The sequence below is a fragment of the Vulpes lagopus genome, chromosome 11 (genome assembly GCF_018345385.1).
Source record: "Vulpes lagopus strain Blue_001 chromosome 11, ASM1834538v1, whole genome shotgun sequence".
Classification (NCBI taxonomy): domain Eukaryota; kingdom Metazoa; phylum Chordata; class Mammalia; order Carnivora; family Canidae; genus Vulpes; species Vulpes lagopus.
Window position 1 is genome coordinate 23,398,811 of NC_054834.1, and position 21,315 is coordinate 23,420,125.

General features: G+C 34.8%; 1 protein-coding gene across 5 annotated transcripts in view; it reads right to left on the reverse strand.

Moving 5' to 3' along the window:
- Positions 1–6,005: 6,005 nt before the first annotated feature.
- SEMA3A (semaphorin 3A) overlaps positions 6,006–21,315 on the reverse strand; it is a 461,093-nt gene continuing 445,783 nt past the window's right edge. For all 5 annotated transcript variants that reach the window (XM_041723448.1, XM_041723450.1, XM_041723447.1 and 2 more), the window contains 2 exons: positions 14,523–14,665; positions 6,006–13,173 (listed from right to left, as the gene is read on the reverse strand). In XM_041723448.1, coding sequence (XP_041579382.1) covers positions 12,718–13,173; positions 14,523–14,665 — 599 coding nt within the window. In that variant the 3' untranslated portion in view covers positions 6,006–12,717. The remainder of the gene's footprint in view (positions 13,174–14,522; positions 14,666–21,315) is intronic.

Sequence of the window (21,315 nt, forward strand, 5' to 3'; positions counted from 1 at the left end):
CGTCCTAGGTGGTCCTCTCTTCAGCCTCAGAGTGGAAAGGACGAAGAGCCCACTGGCAAGTGTCATTCTTCGGCCGCGATGAACAATTTTCCAACACTTCTGACTAATTAAAACTTAGGCTACTTTACACAACAATTATAACTCATAAGCCACTGGCCACTACTCTGGGGGTTAGCACAGGAATTGACCAGGAAAGGAATACGGATTCTCCACTGTACCTGGCCAACTAAACAGCTCTCAAGGGCTCATTGGTCCTCAAGGGAACCGTCACAAATATATCTGGAGACAACACATTTTTCAGTGAAGATCTGAGAATGCAGGGGATTATTATTAATAGAGATTCGGATTTTTAAGTTCTTTAACATTGGGTTTTGGCTAATGACATAGCTGTTAATACTATATGAGCTTTTATCCAGGGGTTGCCCCTTCATGTTAAAAATATAACGTGTTATTAAGTCAAATCAAGAAGCTGATACTCAATGGTACAAAATTAATTATTTTATGACTCAGGGACAGTAAACTAGCACCTCGTTGGTAATGACTTTACTCTGTCCTTACAGCTTCTCAATTAGTGTATTATGTCTGCTTTGGAAACATTTTTATACTTCAAATTGCCCCCAGACTCCCATTCCCAGTGCTCCCAATTTATCCTTCTTCCCCAACAAAAATTTAGGGGTCTGTGTTACACATTGGCAAATCAGCAGTATTTTAAAATGATTTACAGAGAGCTTAAGAGAAAACTGCACTTTTCAAATTCCATGGCTGGAAACTCCCTTGAGCTTTAATTTAAAGTCCCTGCTTCCTGAAATCTCATTGACAGAAAACATCCAGTACTTCAGTTATAAATGTTTTTTTTTTTAAAGTGATTTTTAATAGGCTCACGTTCTGCTTCTAATCAATCAACTATTTGTATAGAAACAATAGCATAGAGGCTTTTTCTTAAGGACACATACTCTGGTTGATAAGAATATATAGATCTGGGACAATGGCTAGTCTAACAAGAAGTTCACAGGCTACTTTAAACAGACGGTATCTGCTGCTTTGACATGCAACAGTGAGCGCAACATAAATAATATTATTCCTTTACAGACATACCTGAATTTGCCAGGAAAGATTATTGGGGTGAATTTAACATTATAAAAACATTTGTATTGTACAACTAATGGTAGACATTGGTAGTTTTTGCTGGCAGTGAACTGGCGAAGCTGCTGAAACCTTTGTAAATATCATCTGGTTCTTCAACAATGCACACATGGATTTTATTTATGATGCTTTTCAATAACCCTGAACTTAGGGATCAGTTGGTTGTAGTGTAAAAAGCAGTAGTAGACCACCCAGGATGAAGCAAAAAATAAATCTTGGAAATATATGGCACGTACACATGAATACACTGTTAATGCTGGTTGCGCTTTTAAGTGTTGGCTCTACACATTATTAGGATTTAATGGCACCAAAATATTCCAAGGAAATAGCATTTGATTACTGTTTTTGCTAAATTGAACATTTAATTTAAGAAAGCCTTTCTGTTGGTAATCTAAGTTGTTCTATTTATAGGACATATTTAAGTTACTATATTCTCCTCATAGAATTGAAATACTATAAAATTACTGGGAAACAAATGGTCAAGCAGTCACTCTCATACTGCTGCCAAACTTCAGGAAGCCTACTACTGGAAGCCTAGTCCAGGAAAATCTGTACCTTCATTATCCTAGGGAACTTAAAGGGGATGGGATGAGAACATTATCTACAAAGTATACCCTCTCATTACATTGCCCTGCCTCTCAAAAGGGTGTTATGTAAAAACTAGATAAAACTATTTATACAGTTGATATGTTCCATATTCTTTTTTATCCAAGAAGAAACAGAGGAAGCATTACTTTTTAAGATTTAAATAATAGAAATCTCTTCTTTTTTAAAAAAGGTTTATTTATTTTATACATATAGAGAGTCCAGGAATGAGCAGGGGAACTGCAGAGAAAGAGAGAATTCCAAGTAGATTCCTTTCTGAGCACAGAGCCTGAATGGGGGCTCGATCTCATGACCTTGAGATCTTGACCTGAGCCAAAACTAAGTGTTGGACATTCATCTGAATGCCTCACCCAGGTGTCCCATAAAAGAAATATCTCCTAAGTGAAATTCTCCTACCTCCAATCCAGCCTGTGTCATTGTTTTAAAATGCAACAACTTACCAATTTCTGTCACAATATTCTCGAAATATGTTGTACTTTGTCGTTATCAAAGGTAGTAATTAAGTAATTTTGATCTGATATTCCAGGACCCACATATCTTAGTGTCTGATATCCACCCTCATGCCAACAGACCCTGGAGAAAGGTGAGCCTTCTTAGGATTCAGACAGGAGAAAGCCTACGTGGGTCAGGGAAGTCTTGAGAGATTAGCCATAGAATATAGTAGACCGTTCGGTCTACATGTGTGTCCTTAAGGAAAGGAGATCCAAATCTACAGGAATGAGTCACTTAGAGAATGGCTGTTTAGACATTAATGTAGACACAAATCATTTGGGGTCTGAGCTAAAATGCTAGTTCCAATTCCATAGTTCTATGAGAGGCCTCAGGTGTCTGTAGTTCCGATAAGCTCCCAGGTGCTGTTGCTATCAGTAGTCTACACTTCCACCACATGTTCGGAGTAGCAAGGACCAAGAGAGATCAGCAGCACACAGTGATGGGATCTCCAGAAGGATAAAAAGAGGAAGAAGACAGGAACACAGGCTTTTGCTTTGTTAATAAAAGAGATGATCCCTGTGTTCCTTTATGCTTTTCCTTCCTTTGAAGATCAAAGTACTTTCTTCCCTTGTCTGTCCCAGCCACTAGTCTCTCTTTCTTCCAACTCTCATAGCATTTGAGATCTCCTATGTTCCTAATATTTCTAGTCGTTAAGCACTCTCTTCTAATCCCTTAATGCTAATTATGTCGTCGCGCAGCCAATAAGCGAAAGCTGTGCACAAGGTGAGTTGTGTTGTATTCAGTGCAAGATATTTAAGCATAGCAGGACTGATCAGAAGCACCGAGAAACCCAGAGCCTGCCAGATACCCGGAAAGCAGACCTAGATTTAATGTATAAAAGGAAATCCAGTTCGATTTTCTCTGAAAGTTCTCTCCAGTGCTATCATGAATATATATACTGCTTCCTTGAGTTTGACCTTAATGCTCTTCCGGCTGTTACAGTATAAAACTTTCGGACAGCTCTTATTCTTTTTTCTTCCTTCCAGTTTGTCTAACATACACAGTAGCCTTTCCTGGGGACCCAGTCCACATGGTCTCTTAAAATTCCTACGAACGGAATAATTCTACTTCAAAGCCTGCACTGTTATTTCATCTCTTGATGCTGCTTTTTATCAATTTCCAAGATAGTTAAAGCTGAAAGACAACAATACTTCAAACAAAAGGCAATTATTTAAAAAGAATTACCAAATAATTGAAGCCAATCAGTGTTCACACTTTCGGAACTTTTATTCTTTCCTACCAGACCTTGAAGTCTGTCAGATTTTGCTGAGACCTTTGTATTAGTGAACATCTGGATCATGTCATAGTTTGGTCTTATTTTTGCCTAACAGTTTCTTTGTGGATTTGCCTCCCACAACACATATGGTTTATTTCTGATGTTTATCCTTAGCTTGGCAGGGTTTTGAAGTGTCATGTCTCTTTTCATCTCTACTTTTTAAAGGAAGTGATTTTGCATAAATTATTATCTTTCTAGGTGTGAATTATGGTAGTGTTCTTTCTCATGTGTTCTTGAAAGACTATGAATAAATGCCTGTTCTCAGAGTTTCTTCCTTTAAATTATATCTTAGTGCGAGAAATATAATTTCTTCTATACTATTTTCTACTTTTGATCCTATTTTTGAAAGTTCTTCATCAGCAGTTGCAATTGCTTAGACAGTATCTTAAGATATTTATGTAATATACTTATATCAAAAGAATGATTTTGCTTTCTGGAAGATTGTTTATGAAGTATTGCAGGCAGAAATGTCTTCTTTTCAAGCTTGAACATGCTAACTTTGGAAATTGTGTGTTCTACACACACACACACACACCAGTGATTACTTAGTACAGAACAACTGGCTAAATCACCTTTAGGATATATCCTTTGGGGTGATAATGGCAGATAGGAGTTCTAAAAATTAGAAACTAAAAGCTGACCTAGTTGAAAAACTGAGATAAATGTGATATCTTAATTTAATGATGTTTTATGAGAGGATAAAACTCAAGCACATTAAGTTCTTTAACTGGGAACCTCTTAGCAGTTCCTGTGAGAGGTTTCATAGGAAAAGTCAAGTAGAAAAGTGTTTAGGTGAATGATAGGAGGGAGGGAAATTACTGTTATTTTTACAATTATTACTTTAAACTGGAAAAAGGGCAAAACTATAGATATAAGATACCAAGACAACAAGCGGAGGGATACAACGTCTAGACAGGGTGGCAATAGATATAATCAAGAGCAGTTTTTTTTTTTAACATGAAAGAAAATCTTTTTTACTCACCATTATCAAGACAGACATGGGTAAAAGTGAATATATATCACTACCAGCAGTGTTGAATATCAATGTTAATTATTATCCCACTTCTATGGGGATAAGAGATATACTACATCATCTCTCCTACACAGATGAAGTAGTATCTATTTTACAGATGGAGGACTGAAACCTGGGGGTGGGGGGGCATAAAAGAGATGACCAAGTAGTTGGAACTTGCATTCAAACCAGGTCTGTTCACCTCTAAGGCCACTTGGTGGTTTATTTTGCCTTATGAAAGAGGTATTCCCTGATTCCATTCACACCTTCATCTTCTAAGACTTAAATCATGTTTACAATAATTACTTATCTTTTTGAAACTGTTTTATTTTCCTCTATTTGCCCAGAGCTGATGTTACTTCTTGAACTTTTATTTTCTACATGCTGTTAAAACCTTCCTGATTTCTGGCTGATGACTGAAGATGGATTGAAGAAATAGGTCAATTACCTGTGGAATCAAGGTGTTAGCTGGATTGCTGGGAGGACCCTGAATTTTGCAAGAAGGACTGTTAATTGTAAAGAGAGATGTGCCAGATACTGTAGAAGATGGAAGAGAATTGTGGAAATCAGTATTCTAAAAGCCATAGTAATTTAATGGTAACAGTAATTTTAAATTATCCAGATACATGCACTAATAGTAGCAGTAATTAATTTTAAATTAAATAATCTAGACATATGCACCAAGTAAAAATATAACTTATTTAAAACATTGTTACATACTTAAGTTGAATATGTATATACATCGGATGATTATAATTACTACTGTGAAAATGAGAATCTATATAGGATTTCTTTTGCCATGTGTTGACATAGGCATTGATAATTGCTATATACCAAGAATCAACAAGTCAATGAAAAGTACTTATAAGGTTGATCTAGTTATATATTTTTTAAAATGCCAGAATTTTAGATGCCAATAATTATGGGATATTACTCTTGATATGCTAAATTATTGTAAAGGTAATTATTTACTTTGAATTGTTATTCAAAACTTGAGGTATTTTCTAACAAATATTTTTCATCTGTAAAAGTAGACTTTGTAAATACATATATGATTCCAAAAAGTTTTTATTTCTTATTTATGTAGTCAAATATGTGAAGACAATATCTTGTATCAATTAGAATAGTCTCCCTTTTCTTTGCTTCATTTCAAATATTTAAGAAAGATGCATGAAGAAACCAATATTTTTTCTTTGAAGTCTTTTTGCTAGAGAAAGTGAATTGCAGACAGCAATTCTATTGTTTCATAACTGAACACTTGACCAACTTTTCATTGGTTCATTCATTTTCTGTACTAATATCTTATGTCACCAAGAGCCCAAGTCAATAAATTGTTTCCTTAGTTGTACCTTGTTTTTAGATGATCTAAACCAAAATGATGCACATACTGCATTGGCAATTCATTAAAAGTGTAATAGATTATTTTCACTATATGACCCAATGTGGTGATAAAATGTTTTGTTCTAATTGGATCAAAAACAAGATTGTAATCAGGGATTTAAAGTTTGCTAAGTGTTAGATCTAAGTAAGCCACTCGTACTTTCCTACAAAGTTGGGATATTAAAACCACCCTACTTCCTATAAGGAGAATCGAATGAGATCACAAAAATACCTTGAACATTATAAAGGGATATAAAAAATGTAACATTACCATTACCAAGCAGTAGCTTTAGTAAGGCCTTACTAATGCCCTATGCTTCTGCTTATATTGATTTTATTAAGTATTAAAATATTATAGTATAGACTCAATATATTATAGTTTGAACTTAGATTTAGTATGTACTGATATCAATCAGATATTATAAAAATGTATAAACATTTCCCTTAAGTTCAAGAATGTTACTTCTCAGTAATGAATATAGAGCTCCCTGATATGAATAATTTTAATAAACACTGTCTAATGACATCAGGAGCTTAGAAAGAAACCAGTATGGAAACAATTACAAATTATATTCCAATCTCCACTGGGGGAAACAGCATATGTTGCTTTTTAAATGATTAGAGATTTTGTAACCTAGGGAATTTGTTGTTGTTGTTGTTGTTTTTGTTTTTTTTTTGTAAATTCTAGAGAGGTTAAGAATAAGTTAAAGAAAACATCTTAATGATGGCATGTTTCTAAATAACTAGACTATTGTTTTGGTTAAAATATAATAAGCTTAGATGAATGTTTACTCAAACTCTTCTGAGTAAATATATTTTATTTAAGAAATCAGTGTACTCCTTGATAGTACATTTTTCCATATGGATGCCAGTTTGTATTTCTGATGCTGTATTAATATTCACTAAGCAATAATTTAACCTGTTTCCTCAACCAAATTAAACATAACTAATTTCAACAAACTACTATTAGGGTCAAAAGTAATGCAAAGAAGAAAATAAGCATTATTTTTGTAGTTGGTAGATGCCAACAATGCAAATTTGAAACGTATTTTACCATTTTTAGTCAGTACATAAATTCAAGTAGAATTTATCAAATGGTTTATATGAGACCTATATTAATTTGTTGACATTTATCAGCAATTTAAAACAGTGAACAAAAAACCAAAAATATTTTAGGACTAATGAAAGTGTCACTCTTTTATTGAAATTCAAGGATGCAAACCTCCTAAAAATTGAGGTGTAATAAAAAAATCCTAAAGTGGAAAAGGTGTTTGATTTTAGACATACAACTTTGTTTAATACAGTTTAAGTTTCTCTGGAATTAGTCATCAACAAAACAATCAAAACTTGAAAAAGTGAGCTATACAAATGATGGATTTTTTTTTTTAAGCTGTATTTACTTGAGGTCTAATGCTTCAGTGAGATTTACAAAGAGAGGATGAAGCTGAGACTTCATAATCACCCAAATTGGGATGACTTAAACACATTTATGAAAACTTTTGCTTGGGAACTATATAAATAAACAGTGTGTCTACAAGTATTGTGTTTAGATTAAGAGAAAATACAATCTTTTGTTATATGAGAAAAAACTTGACAGTCTAATATAATGGTGGTGCTCAGTTGACAATTTCAAGATGCAGCTAAGCCCCTCATTTTCTTAATATTTTTCTTTTTCTTTTTGTTCTTAAACTTCGGAGTCTTTGCCTGTCAACTACGTGTACTAACCTCACCTGCATCATTGTTTAGCCATAAATACTCCATCAAGGGTATTCACCGAATAAACACAGGCTTCATAGCTTAACACCATCTTTGATGAAGTCTTGTTTGTGGGCCACCCTATTAATTAGCAAGGCAATGTTGGGCTTGTGTCCAAGCAGTCTAATACCAGATGAGTGGGGCAATGCTGAAGGAGGTGACATATAAGGGAACCTTTCATTTGAGCTGTGTTAGAGTGGCCTGACAAAGCTATCTGCTCCTAGGTGTTCATCTGTGGAATTACAAATTGCATAAAAGATTGGTTGAACTAGAAAGGGGATTATGGCATGAAGATTAGTTTGAAAATGTCAAGTGCTATGACTCCAGCTAAGTAAAAATAAATGAGGTCAACTTTTAGGAGCGAACTTAGGGAGGGAGAGCAAAAAGGGGTAGGGGGTAGGAAGAAGCAGAATGAATGATACCGTGTGCCAGGGATGAGAATGTGGGGTACAAAGAGAGGGAAATAAACCAAAGCCTAGGAAAAATCAAACAAATGCTCCATTTGGATTCCTAATAGTGGGACATTTTACTTTTCTTTATGAACTCCATACTCTATGTGGAGTACCTGTTCCCACAATGAAAGCATTTTTCCACACCTCTCCTCCATCTGCCTTATTTTTTCTGCCCAGATTGCTCTTTTTACTTCATCTGAGCAAGTTTATTTTATATTTCAATTCCTAAATTGTATGTCCCTTATGCTCTGAAGCTTTTCATGATCTCTTTAAATTAATTCCTTCCTCATTGACCCCCTAACACTTTTGAGTTTGTATGTGATGCTCATCACATGGTGACCTGGTTCTTTCCAACGACTTACTGAACTTCTCCCAGCGCCAGCCATCATGCCAGGTACTGGGGTGGGGGGTGAGATAAATTAGATACAAACCCTGCCCTCAAGGAGCTTACAGTCTAGAAAGGGATGGGGGTGTAAACAAAGAAATTACACCTTTGTGATAAGTGTGGCAATAAGAAGTATACACAGGGCACAGACTTAGTGCAGAAAAGGTGGTTAGTTTCACCTAGAGATAGAAGAATCAGGAAAGACCTGCCAAGTAAGATGACGGTAAGTTGTTTTACTGTCCTCAGCACCACCAGTGCCTAGCACGTAATAGACACACAAGATCAATATAATTTAATTGAACAGGTAGGAGTCTAGATCTAAAGCTCAAAGCATCTAGAGCCCTATCTCTTTATATGAAAATCATTACTTTCTTTCCTCGGGCACGATTTAGTACGTCTGCCTTTGCCTGTGTGTGTGTTTGCATGTTTGAAATAAAAACCAAGCTGTTTTGTTTGGTCAGGTTGACTGTGAAAATGGCTATACCATTTATGTGGCTTCATTCCCTCTTCATTCGTAGGCCCTCTTAGTACACTAACTTTTCAAAAAGTGTTTCTTTATTCAACTAGTATAAGAAAATTGTTAGAAATTAGATAAACTAATAGGCAAACTTTGCAAACTTTGGGAAAAACAATGTTTTCTTTTTTATGGAAACATGTATTTTGCAAACACTAGCAATGACTTGAATTATTACAAAGTTAAAACAAAAACCATGGATGCCTTCGGCATTAGGCCAGTTTTTATCTAACACATTGTTATAACACAGTAAGACGATGTTGAATCCTGTTTGTTAAGTTTGTCTTTGTAGTCATTAAATTGGATAATTTCCATTAAACTTTGAATGCAACCTGTGTTTTTAAAATGAATTCATAAAGCAAAGATTTCAAAATGTTATATAAATCACTTCATATTAATAAAGTGTTCCTTATAACTTTAAGGACAGGCAATTTCAATAACACTTGTTGGGCATCTTTGTAGATCTTGAAGGAAACCAAACTAATCATGATAATGACACATTATCAAATTTTATCCCTAAATTTCCTTCTTTTAGGCATGACAAAAATAATAATATTTAACCTAAAGAGTATCAAAATGCACATCATCACCATAGATACAGAACCCAGTTTACAGACTGACTAGAATGAAGAAATCTGCTATGTAGCAACCTGACTCTGGTTCTCAACATTTTCTAAACTTATATTCTTTGACACCATATGCTACAGGGAACAGTAAAGACATCTGAATTCAAATATTTTGAAGAAATGTGTATTTAGCAACTTAATACATGCTAAAAGGAATAATTTACAGCAGCAGTTTCATTACATTTGTCTCTCCAGTTTTCTAGTTCCCATCTGAAATGCAGGGATAAATACAGATATGGAACATATGTACTACCTGGCAAAAAACATGCTTATTGAATGGGCACACACTCTCTGCCCTTAAATAGCACATAAACCACCTTGTCACCTGTGTGGGGAAACCTCGCATTTTAGGATGATGTAGAACACACCGAATGGAGTACCTATAAAAAGGTGCAGTTTACTGTCCTTCCTCTTCTCAGGATTATTTACATCTCTTTTGCCTAATGTGTAGGTAGCAAAAATATTAAACACATACCACTGAAGATCACTAAATAGTACATAAAAGTAGCATTGAGTGTGCATTGACATGCATTTACATTTTACATTGGATTTCAACTGGGCCATTATTTCTCTGCTGCAATGTACCTTTCTCCAACCTTCAGACTGTGGTCATAACTTGCTTATGGTCACAGGAGTCTCTTAACAAAGTTGCAACTCTGATGCTACATGCATATGCCAAAGTCTATTAAAACTAAATTAAATGGGACGTTAATCATTTTTCATGCAAACTGTCCCCCTCAATACACATTGGCAGAGTATGACGGCAAGAAGAGTTTCTACCTGTAAGTTATAACTATAATTTTCTTTGAAAACTTAGACCTGATGGTTTATAGAGGCAAGCCAGTAGATTTGTTTGGTTTGTTTCTTTTAATTGAAGTCTAGGCTTCCTTTCTATGGGCTTTTCATAATGTTACACAAAAAGCCTCCAGATATTGGAAGGCATCCCTAAAGTTATCGAACAACCTCTATCCCTTCAAATTCATTATTTTCGAGGACTAATATGAAATAAGATACTTCTGTTACTGCAAATAAATCAGTTATGGCTGTGAATTTAGAAGGAAATGCAACACCAAATTTCAGCACAGTGAAGATACTCTGTGAAAATAGAAAAATTACCTATTTTTGGAGTAGTCTTTGTTCTTTCATTAGTATTTTGAACATTTCTTTTTCTCTACAGAAATATGTCCTTCAGATAACCTAAAATTCAAATACATTTAAGGATGTAATTCTAAAAGTAATGCTGTATTCATCAATGGAGCCTAAAATTGGATGTAGAATATTTTTAGGCTTTCATTTGAAATAGGCATCAACAAATTGTTTATTCAAATCACTAAAATTGAAACATGAGCTTCCATCTGTGAAATATTTCAGCTGAGAATTTTTAAAAAAATTCACTGTAGTCTGAGGTGAGAAAATAATGCTGAGTTAATTAAAATCCCAAGACAGCTAGAGTTAGAATTCCAATGCCGCTTTTATTAATTAGCAAGAAGATGTTTCCTTTGCATTTTTGTGCATGATGAAGGATCTCGGGAGGGATTCCTGGAAAGGTGAGTGCGTGGAAGAGAAAATACCATAATGCTGAAGGTCTTATATACCTTGAAGTTGTTGATTCTCAAGGAATCATGTTAGGACAAGGAACAAGGCAAGTCCTTTATTGATCATCTTTTACCTTATTTTATAAGTTGTTGCAGGAAACAAAGGGCTTTACATGTTTTAAGTGTGAGTTGTGTCCTCGAAAACAGTTTGTATAAAAGTCACTCCCATCAACATGAAACAAACCATGTGTTTTAAACAAGGTGAGATAAAAGCTGATACAGGTGTAAACAGAATTGGGAAATCTGCTTTTAGGATGCTCTGAATATTACCAATCTCTCTCTCTCTCTCTCTCTCTTGAATTTAAGTGACACAGATGTAATTCCTAAAGGAATCCTGAGAATTTTTTTATATATCTCAAATATCATGCAGGTTTTCAAGCACAGAATTAGGAGATTTTCTGTTAATGTTATATTAAAATAATGCTCATTATTTTCATAAATATGGAGTTCCCTTTCTCCTCATTGATCCATTAGGTACAACACATGGCATTTAACAAATCAATTTGTTTCTTTTTACTTTGCTGGTTAAATGCTCTGTTCTTTCTAGGAACATTATGCAAGTTAAAATTAATCTTTGATTATACTTAAAGAAGGGGAAGGTGTTATCTGAATTCCTCAGAAAAATAAAGCATAATTTATATCCAGAGTTTAGGAATTAATGGTAAATGATGCTTATGTGTTTCTTGAACAATATCGGCTATCCCTCTTGCAGAACTAAAAACACAATGTCAGAAAAAAGCAGCACGCGGTTGGAGTTTTTAAAACAAAAACTATATAGCACAATAACTGTAAGACAAAAACCTACTCTAGCTTAGAAAAGAGCTAATTTTTACTGCATATTTGTCATGGTACATTTAAATTATAGTTTTAATAAAATACATCTTTAGATCAAAGCTGAAAGAAGACATCAGTAGTAGATCAGTGTATTCCATTTTTCTTCTGGATGATGGATGGTTTATGTTTTTTATATTTCCACAGACCATTTCATTCAGTATCATTTTACTCCTCTAGTACATATAAACATGAGTGCTGGTAGACAAAAAATATCCTTGAATCCAACGCTATTTTGGAATATTCATCAGCTTCATAAATCCATGCAGTTTATTTTAAACTTTCAGTTCAATAAAATGGCTTTGCTGATGCAGTTTTTCTTCTTTAGATGGCAACATGGCAAATGACATTTTTATTTCTCAGGCAAAGAAGAAAGTGAAACCTGTACAATGAAATCTCATAGGAGACATTAAGTCTGCTAAAGTGAACATCTGCGTTCACCTGACCTCTATTAGGTGTTGGTATTAGGAGGAAAGCCTGTTAGCAAAGTTACTCATGGACTTAATTTATAATTGGGGGAACTCAGTTGCATTTCCCACCATTGTAAACATCCACATAATGCCATGAAAAAAGTTCATGTATATTGCATTTTTTCCAGTTATTGTCTAGGCAAGTTTCTACTTGTTTGAGGTTTCCAGAGGTAATGCAGCTCAGACACTCCTGGGTGCCCTCTCAAATTCGTGGGTCCGCCTGTTCCTACCTTTCTTATTTTCCTGTAAGTGCTTCCATTTGTTACTGTTCCCTTGGGTATGCCCCGGCCTTTGCCGACGTTGTTTTCGGTCCCTTTTCCACACTTGTTCACAGAACTCATCCATCGTGTTCAGGTTGGGGTGGTTGATGAGCTGCATGAAGTCTCTGTACCAGACCTTCTGGCTAGGTGTCATGCTGTTGGATATTTCTTTGGTCTTCGAGCCATCTCCATCATCATCTTTATGAAGAAGTTCCTCCAAATGCTCTGTGTCAATGACTTCCAGGGTCACTTTAAGGAGAGTTTGCATGAAGCCATGCTCCACAGCGTGGCAGAGGTAATTGCCTGAATCCTTCCGCTGTAGGCTGCGCAGTAGAAGGCCTTGTTCTGTCCTGATGATATGATCATCCACTCTGATCTAGCACAAGAGAAACGGCAGCAAAAATATACACATTTAAAGAAACAGAAGTTCTGAAACTCTGCTCAAGTAAAACTTTAGATTCTGTGTTGAGGCACATTTTAACGGTTCATAAAATGTCTTGCTTAAGACAAATGATAGGATTTCTCCATTGGAAAAAAAAAAGAGAAATCTCTGTAAATCATTTTTTATTATGCATTGCAAAATACTGGTTGTCTATTGTCTTCAAATAATTTTTCATTATAATAATATAAAATATTCAAGATGGTGAAAGGACAAAGATGTATTTATTTTAGAATCTTGAAAGAAGGTATGTAAGCATAGGAGAAAGTTAACAGTAATTCTTAGAAATACAGAACCGTGATATTAGAAAACAATGCAGCATGAGAATGAACTCAGAGCTGAAAAAAACTAAAAACTCAGCGTTGAGCAAGTAGAAGAAAGCATAGGACTACATGACTGATAATTAGTTATTCACTTTCTAAGTCTCAGATGTGGCATAAACATGAAGATATGTTCTTGAATATATCTAAACTCATTTTTACTTTGAATAGAGTTTACAACAGACATCTCTGAAAGCCTAAGTTGAGAATGTATAAAATTGTATAAAATCAACTTTGACATTTGTATAATGTGATTACAAATTTAAAGACGCTTCAAATGTCAAAATAGATAATGGAGGGTTTTAAACTTTATATTCAGATTATGTTTGTGCAATTATCTGCACAGAATACATTTACAAATCACCTCCATAATCTGGTTATTTAATACTTTTAAAAAGCTTTAAAGTCTCAGAGTATTGAGATTTTCTGTGCACATTTCTTTAATTTTACACAGTAATAAATGAATACACTAAGGAGGAAGATCTGTCTGATGCTACATGCATAGTTCATATCAGAATGGCTGCCCAGAATCTTCATCCTATATATCCTACTCCTCTTCCCAAACCTTCCCTCCCCTTTTGAGCAGAGAAAAGAAAACATGTTTGGATAGCAGAATTAAGTGAACAAAAGTTAAAATTAGCAGAGGATTTGATTTTGTGTGTGTGCACAAATATAGATAATATATTGTTTCGTAGGTAACTACGGGGAGAAAGAAGACTCTCAAATAAATCCCAAATGGCTTCTGGAACAAAATTCTTATCAGTTCACTTTTGCTTCTCCAGCTCCTAGCACAAAACCCTGTCATATGATAAGCCTTCAGTGAATGCTTGTTTAATGAATGGGCTATTGATGGGTTAAGAAAAAGATAAAGATTCACGGTATTTTTTCACCCTCAAGTCAACCATGTTGGGGTCACTTAACAGTACACGTTAGATAGAAATAATCCAGGGTATTTCATTCCTATACCTCTTCTTTTCGCTCTTCATTTCGCCTCTGGAATTGCCAATAAACCAGAGCTCGCTGTGATTTTGGACTGCATTCCAGGAACGTGCTACTATTTTCTACTCCATAGATGATTCTTTCTTCAAGGCTGTGGCTGTGGTGATTATCTGGCCGGTGATGAGGAAATGAAATGAGGAAACGTTAGAGAAGTAAACTCAACTTTCCAAAGTATTTATGTGGAAATTCAGAAGATAAATTTGTTGCCAAGTTGGGAGTCTTTTCCAAATTGATTTAGGATGGCAGAAATGTCACAGACGTAGGGTTTCAGAACTCGACTGCCTGCCTTAATAGACTAATTGCTTTGGTATAAGTTATATAAAGCATATGCAGAGATTTGTCTACCAGAAAATAGCATTACATTAACAGAAGCAGTCATGTGTGCAGTATGACTATACATCTTTATATGCCACGGTAATACTTTCCAAGACATTATTTTAGCTGTAAAACTCTATGCTCTGACTAATGGGGCCAGTTCATGTTGTACTATTCCTTAGCAGGAAAGTTATTTGAACTTTTGGAAACATGAATCTGTTTCTGAGAAATTATTTTGCCACTTTATGTTTATTTTTCATCTGTAAAATTAAATGTACCAGCCATTAATATTTATCTAGTATTTTACAGAAGGTAGAGTTCAGGAAGTTTATACTCCCTACCAACAACCCTTAAATAATCTACAAGATTGTTCTGAAGATCAATCGGTGTGAAATGTTTGGGATGGCTCAGGAGAAAGATGCACAATTAGAAAGCAATGTGGTTTCAATTGTCCTTATTTTAAAATGATACATCTTTTATTATTTTCAAGAATTACACTAAAGAATATGGGAAGAGTATATAATAGAGTGTAGCAACGAGAAAACCTGTTTCCTGATTAAGTTTCTATTATTTTACCCTTTATGTAACCTCCTTCAATGTGGTAAATGAAACACAGTTAAGATCAAAAGTAGGACACAGGGAGTCTAGGTAAAACTCATTTAGAGAGAGAAAAAAAATTCCTTATTATCTTGCATAATCCTGTTTCCATTATGACATCCTGTACAATCTGGAACTCATTAAATTAATTTAGAAAATAATAAATATATTTTCACATGCATGGAGGGCTGACAGTGTAGACAGATGAAAATTTTTTGCTCTCTTCTTCAAACTCAGCTAGATTTTTAATTAAAAAAAAATGTTCCCCCTCTTTTTTGGCATCACTTTGACAATTTTACTCTCTTTCTAATCAACCGAGGACTTTTGTCTGTCAGAGACAATATTATTTGCTGTCACTAGGTTTAAAGCTTTCCAAAGTCCTGTTTTTACCTAATCCCTGCATTTGGCTTCATCCCCCGCCCCTACTTTCATTCTGCCTCCCTTTGCTATCTGCAGGGAGGTCGATTTCAGTGCTTCCTTTCCTATCACTCTAAAGTGTGAAATGAAACTCTTCTAAAGTTGGGAAGTATCTGTCCCTTCTTATTTACCAGATCGATACCCTGGAAAAAGGAAATGACTGAAATGTAAAGGAACAGCATTTAATGGATTCCAATTCACATTTTTTTTTTTTATAGTGGAGCTATATCTTTGTCGGTTAATATCTACACTGAATATGGTAGTGTGTTTATATTTCCTCTGAAATTATTATTCTATCACTGAATGAATAGATCTGATACATGTTGCTGTGCTAGTCTGCAGGGTTTCTGTTTCCCCGGATAGAGGTGAATTCAATCTCTCTGCCTAATGCAGGCTAGGAAATCTCCTATGATACCATATTTAGGATACCTTGTCACAGAGGTCACTGGATACATCTTTTTTTTCCCTAATTGTGATACTTTGGACTCTGATTTACAAATCCTTTTACTTGGAATATTATTCAGCCTTAAAAAAAAAAAAAGAAGAAGGAAATCTGCAATAGGTAGCAACACAGATGAACCTTGGGAAATGCTAAGTGAAATAGGCCAGTCACCGAAGAACAAGAAGTGTATGCTGATCCCACTTACATAAAACATCTAAAATAGCTGAACTCCTAGAAGCAGATGGTAGCACAGCGGTTGCCAGGCACCAGGGGGAAAGGGAAATGGGTAGGTGCTGATTCAACGGGTATGAAGTTTCCGTTCTGCAAGATGAGTAGATCTTCAGCCCCGTGGTACAGCAGAGTGCTAGAGTGCATGATAGTGCATTGTGCACTTACAAACCTCAGAGAGTGGATCTCATGTTACATGTTCTTACTTCAATAAAATTTAAAAAAGTAAATAAAATTAATTTTACTTTTAGACAGAGACTTTTCATTTACTCTCTACCTATTACTGAATCATAGACTATGACAGCATGACAACAGCAAAAAATCCATTGGATTTAGAAGCAAAGAACATGCTGATCCACCAGTATCTTTCTGGATTATCCAGGCCTACTCTTCCTCTAAAACTTTGTGATAATAGCTGGCTTGTCTAAATTACTAAGTAACTTAATCTAAGTTACTATAGATGGCTGTAGAAATCTGAAGGTATTTTTATCTGAAGTAAATTCTTCCTTGCAAACACAGAGCTCTGCTTAAATCCTTCAGTGCATTAGTTGACACATAGTAAGGAAGATCGACGTACCTTGTATAATATGAAAGTGTAATAGAGTTTAGTATAAATGTAATATCAATTAGGTGCATTTTAAAAAACGCACAAAGTTGTCTTCTTCTCAATTAATTTAATCATCCTAACTGTTCCATAGAGTTTTCGGTAACCTTTCTTAAAATCCTGAGAAATCTGTTCAGTTTTTAGTTTTTCAAGGTCTCCCCTGGTGACAGCAACTGTTCCTCAGTGTGTAACAATTAAAATAAAAGCTCTCTCATTTTTTTTTTTTTAAGAGAGAGAGAGCGCGTGAAAGTGGGGAAGAGGGGCAGAGGGAGACAGAGAGGATCTTAGGCAGGGTCCCCAGTGCTGGATCCTGCGACCCTGAGATCATGACCTGAGACACAATCAGGAGTCAGACACTTAACTGACTGAGCCACCCAGGAGCCCAAAAGTTCCCTTAATAATAAATATTTTCTTATGTTTAAAAAACATTTCATCTGCTACTTATAGTAGAATCTAACATAAGATGACATTTGATTTAATCAAGAATTTATACAAAGTTGTTTTTAGTTGAATATAGCAATAGTTCACTGAGTTCTTCTAGAAACATGACATTAAGCTACTTTTCCACCTGCATGAGATAAGAAGCACAACTGGTGAGTTTAGTTCATGGACCAGGTGTCTTTACTTTGCCTTGATAACTATGCTCAGCCATACCTTTAGAACTCCTTCTCCCTTTCAGTAGGCCTTTCTTTCTCCTTTTTGACCAAATAAAAAAAGCAAAATAAAGCATTCTAGTTAGTAAGCAGTGAAGTTATAAGTCCTGCCATAGTAACTATAAATCATAGTCCGTATGCGTAGGTACCACTGTCTTCCTTTGGTTTGGAATTCTCTTATTTTAAGTTTGTTAGATTCTGCTGCCATCAGTAATAATTGCAAAAACTAAATTTCCACTGAATACAGTAGTTTCTGTTAATTCCTCTGCAGCAGAATGTTTCTATCACCAGCAACTTTTAATGTAGGGCCAGCATTTTCATTTAAATTTGCATCAGGCAAGCATTCATATATTTGGGCTCGCAGATATAACAATCTATAAACATTTTTTGGTTGATTTCCCAATTCCTGAACTCTTATACACAGATACCCAATAAATATTTTAGAATGATAGAAGGCACTCAATAAATATCCATTCCCTTTCCTAATCCTTCTACCCCAACTGCCATCAGAATTCCAATAATACTGTGTTTTTCTTTCTTTCTCCTTCTTTTATTCCCTTTGCCCCTTAATCTTTGTCTCTGTTTCTATCTTTCTATTAAAAAAAACTAAAAACAGAAACAATATTTTGATTATTACTTTCTTACCAGATTTTCAAAAATTTTCTTAGGATATCAAACATATTATCATTTTGACTTTATTAAAGCAAACAGCTCTGCATTGAAATGGTAGCACAATATGACTATCCTCTAAATATTTTTCAGATAATCTACTATTGGATTTACAATTATCCAATGTAAATCAAAAGCTCAACTAAGAAAACACTGACAATTAGAAATTTTCTGAAGGATATGAAAGTTTGCATATTCAGGGTAAGTATAATCTAAAATCTCCCTCTGGATAAACTAATTGATCCGAGGAGCACCTGGGTGGCTGAGTCAGTTAAGTGTCTGCCTTCAGCTCAGGTCAAGATCCCAGGGTCCTGGTATCAAGCCCTATGCTGGGCTCCCTGCTTGGCAAGGAGTCCGCTTCTCCTCCCCTCCCCCACCCATGTTCTCTTTCTCTCTCTCACTCACACTTCCTCTCAAATAAATAAATAAAGTCTTTAAAAACATAAACTAGTTGTTCTGAGAGTTTCCATGGAACATATTGGGTTATTCCCATAATTGATTTTTGTGAATTGTGCTGGGTGGGGTCTTTCTGATCTGTGTTTAGTAAGCGCATAAGCAAAGCTCTATGGACTTGCTCACTGTGTTTATGTCAAAATGTTGTCCAGCATGGTGTGCATTGCCTTGCACTATTTTCTTGATATTCATCTTGGGAGATTTTTTTCTGTGGTGTTAGTTTTTCACCTAACGATTTTGGGCAACATAAAATTGTTATAACCCTTTCTAGTATCTTTTTTCTTATTAAAATGTATCTACGTAAAAATAATAGTATAATGCCTAGACACAGGAAATCATAAATATGTGAGGTGCTATTATTGTTAGGGGTGTTCTTGTAATAGTTTCAACTGTTAATTCAAAACTTAAAATCCTTTACTGTGAATCCGTAGTAGCACAATCCACAAGAAGACAAACTGCTTCCCAATATCAATCTTACTCCCTGACCACCATCAAATAAAGTATTTCCTTTTCTATGCTTCCTAATAATCTGTTTACATATAGTTTCAGAGCACATGATGTCTTATTCGTTACGATCATTTATTCACCTGGTTGTCTTCCTCCACGGCATATGTTTTATGATCCTGGCACTAGGCAGCCACAAATCCTTAGCTGATGCTTGCTGAATGGAAAATCCAGGGTAACTATTTACCCTGTATTTAAAAGCTGAAATCTCATGTAACTCTGACATCCTCAGGACATGGAGTTATCATAATTACATAAAAGAAATGGTTAAAAGTTTAATCAGTTAAAAGGGGCATAGGGTTTGTAACCCTGATGATGACTGAATGTGCTATTAAAACCACACTGGCAAATGTAGACACTTCGAATCTTCTTAATTTGTTGTTTTGTGATGTTACAAGAGTTGATTTGAGATATGGTGGGAGAAGATGGTAACTAATCAAGTATACGCCAAAATCAAGAATTCCAAATATGATAGTAAGAGAAAGAGATTAGAGAAATCATATGAATACACTCTCCAGGGACACCCAGTAGACGAGTCTAGGGGATGTCTATGCCAATGGGTAATCTGTAGATTTCCAGAAAGAAAGCAATCTCATTTTAATCTATTTTAAAATACATTTCGCATTTAGAAAGCAACTGTTTTGAATAGCAACTTTTGTCATGAAAATTACCAGTAGACAAGAAGGGTAGAGTTAGTTGTTAAATTGGCATAATGAATTCTCATGAGTTGAACTGAATAGTTAGAGCAAAATAATTGAGAGCAACAAACATTAAAATTTTAAAAGCACCACAGTGTGTTTGAATAACACAATGTTACAATATGTCGCAGTTGTTAATGACAAGAAATAATGTTTTTAAGGAAGCAATCTTCAATTAATCATTTCCTCCTTTAGTGGGATAATTTATGGAAATGAAATGAGGCTAATAAACCAGAAAGAATGGGAGGAAAGAAAGAAGTTAAATAAATTGCTTCCTTTTGTAACAACAAAAAGTCATGATATCCATCATTTGGCCAGAAATATCATGTTGCTAAAGGCCTTATTTAGTATTTGATTCTCTTCCAATAAGGCAGAAACAGAAGGCATCACATTTCAGCTTTCCATTTATTTCCCTCTCTATTTTAACCCCATAAATGTCTCCCAGGATTGAAATGTTAATAATGTAAGAATGTGATGTCATGTAGAAAGATAATAGAGATGGGTGGGGTAGTAAACCAAGTACTTAATCAACTATTTAATTTCTGTTACCATTTTTGATGTTCTCCCCCTGAAAGTGATTTTAAACTTGAATTTCATAAATAATGAATATAATAGTAAAAGTTAATTTGGAGTAGGGGGAAATGGTTGCACATTATTTTAAATATTTAACTATAGTGTTAGTTACTGAACTACATAAAGAGAAATCTAATTCCAGTTGTTTTCATAAAATTGCAATTTTAATATTTTACACTGCAAATTTTTTTCTCAATAACATCCAGTGTTAAAGGCCATTCAAAGGAAGAAAGGAAATGTTGCCCACAAGCTGTAGGTGACACAGAAGACTGCAAATATTCATTTCTTGATATAAATATCATTACTTAGTTTTTCCTTACTGGATTCCAGATATTTTTCTCCAGGAATATAAATAGTGATTTGTCAATAGCAAAGAATCTAATTAGATTTTTCAAATGAAGGACCAATCCCTCTTTAAGCAGTAGTAGCTAAAAAGGCATTTTATGAATTAATCAGTAAGTCTTGGGAAGACATAAAATACCTAAAAATAAATGAAACTGAAGACAAAAAATTTCACTCATCCCTAATGTTCATGTATATTTTTGGACCGCGTAATTAAGAAGACTAACAATTGATTTAATAATCTCATACATTATAGTATGCTGTA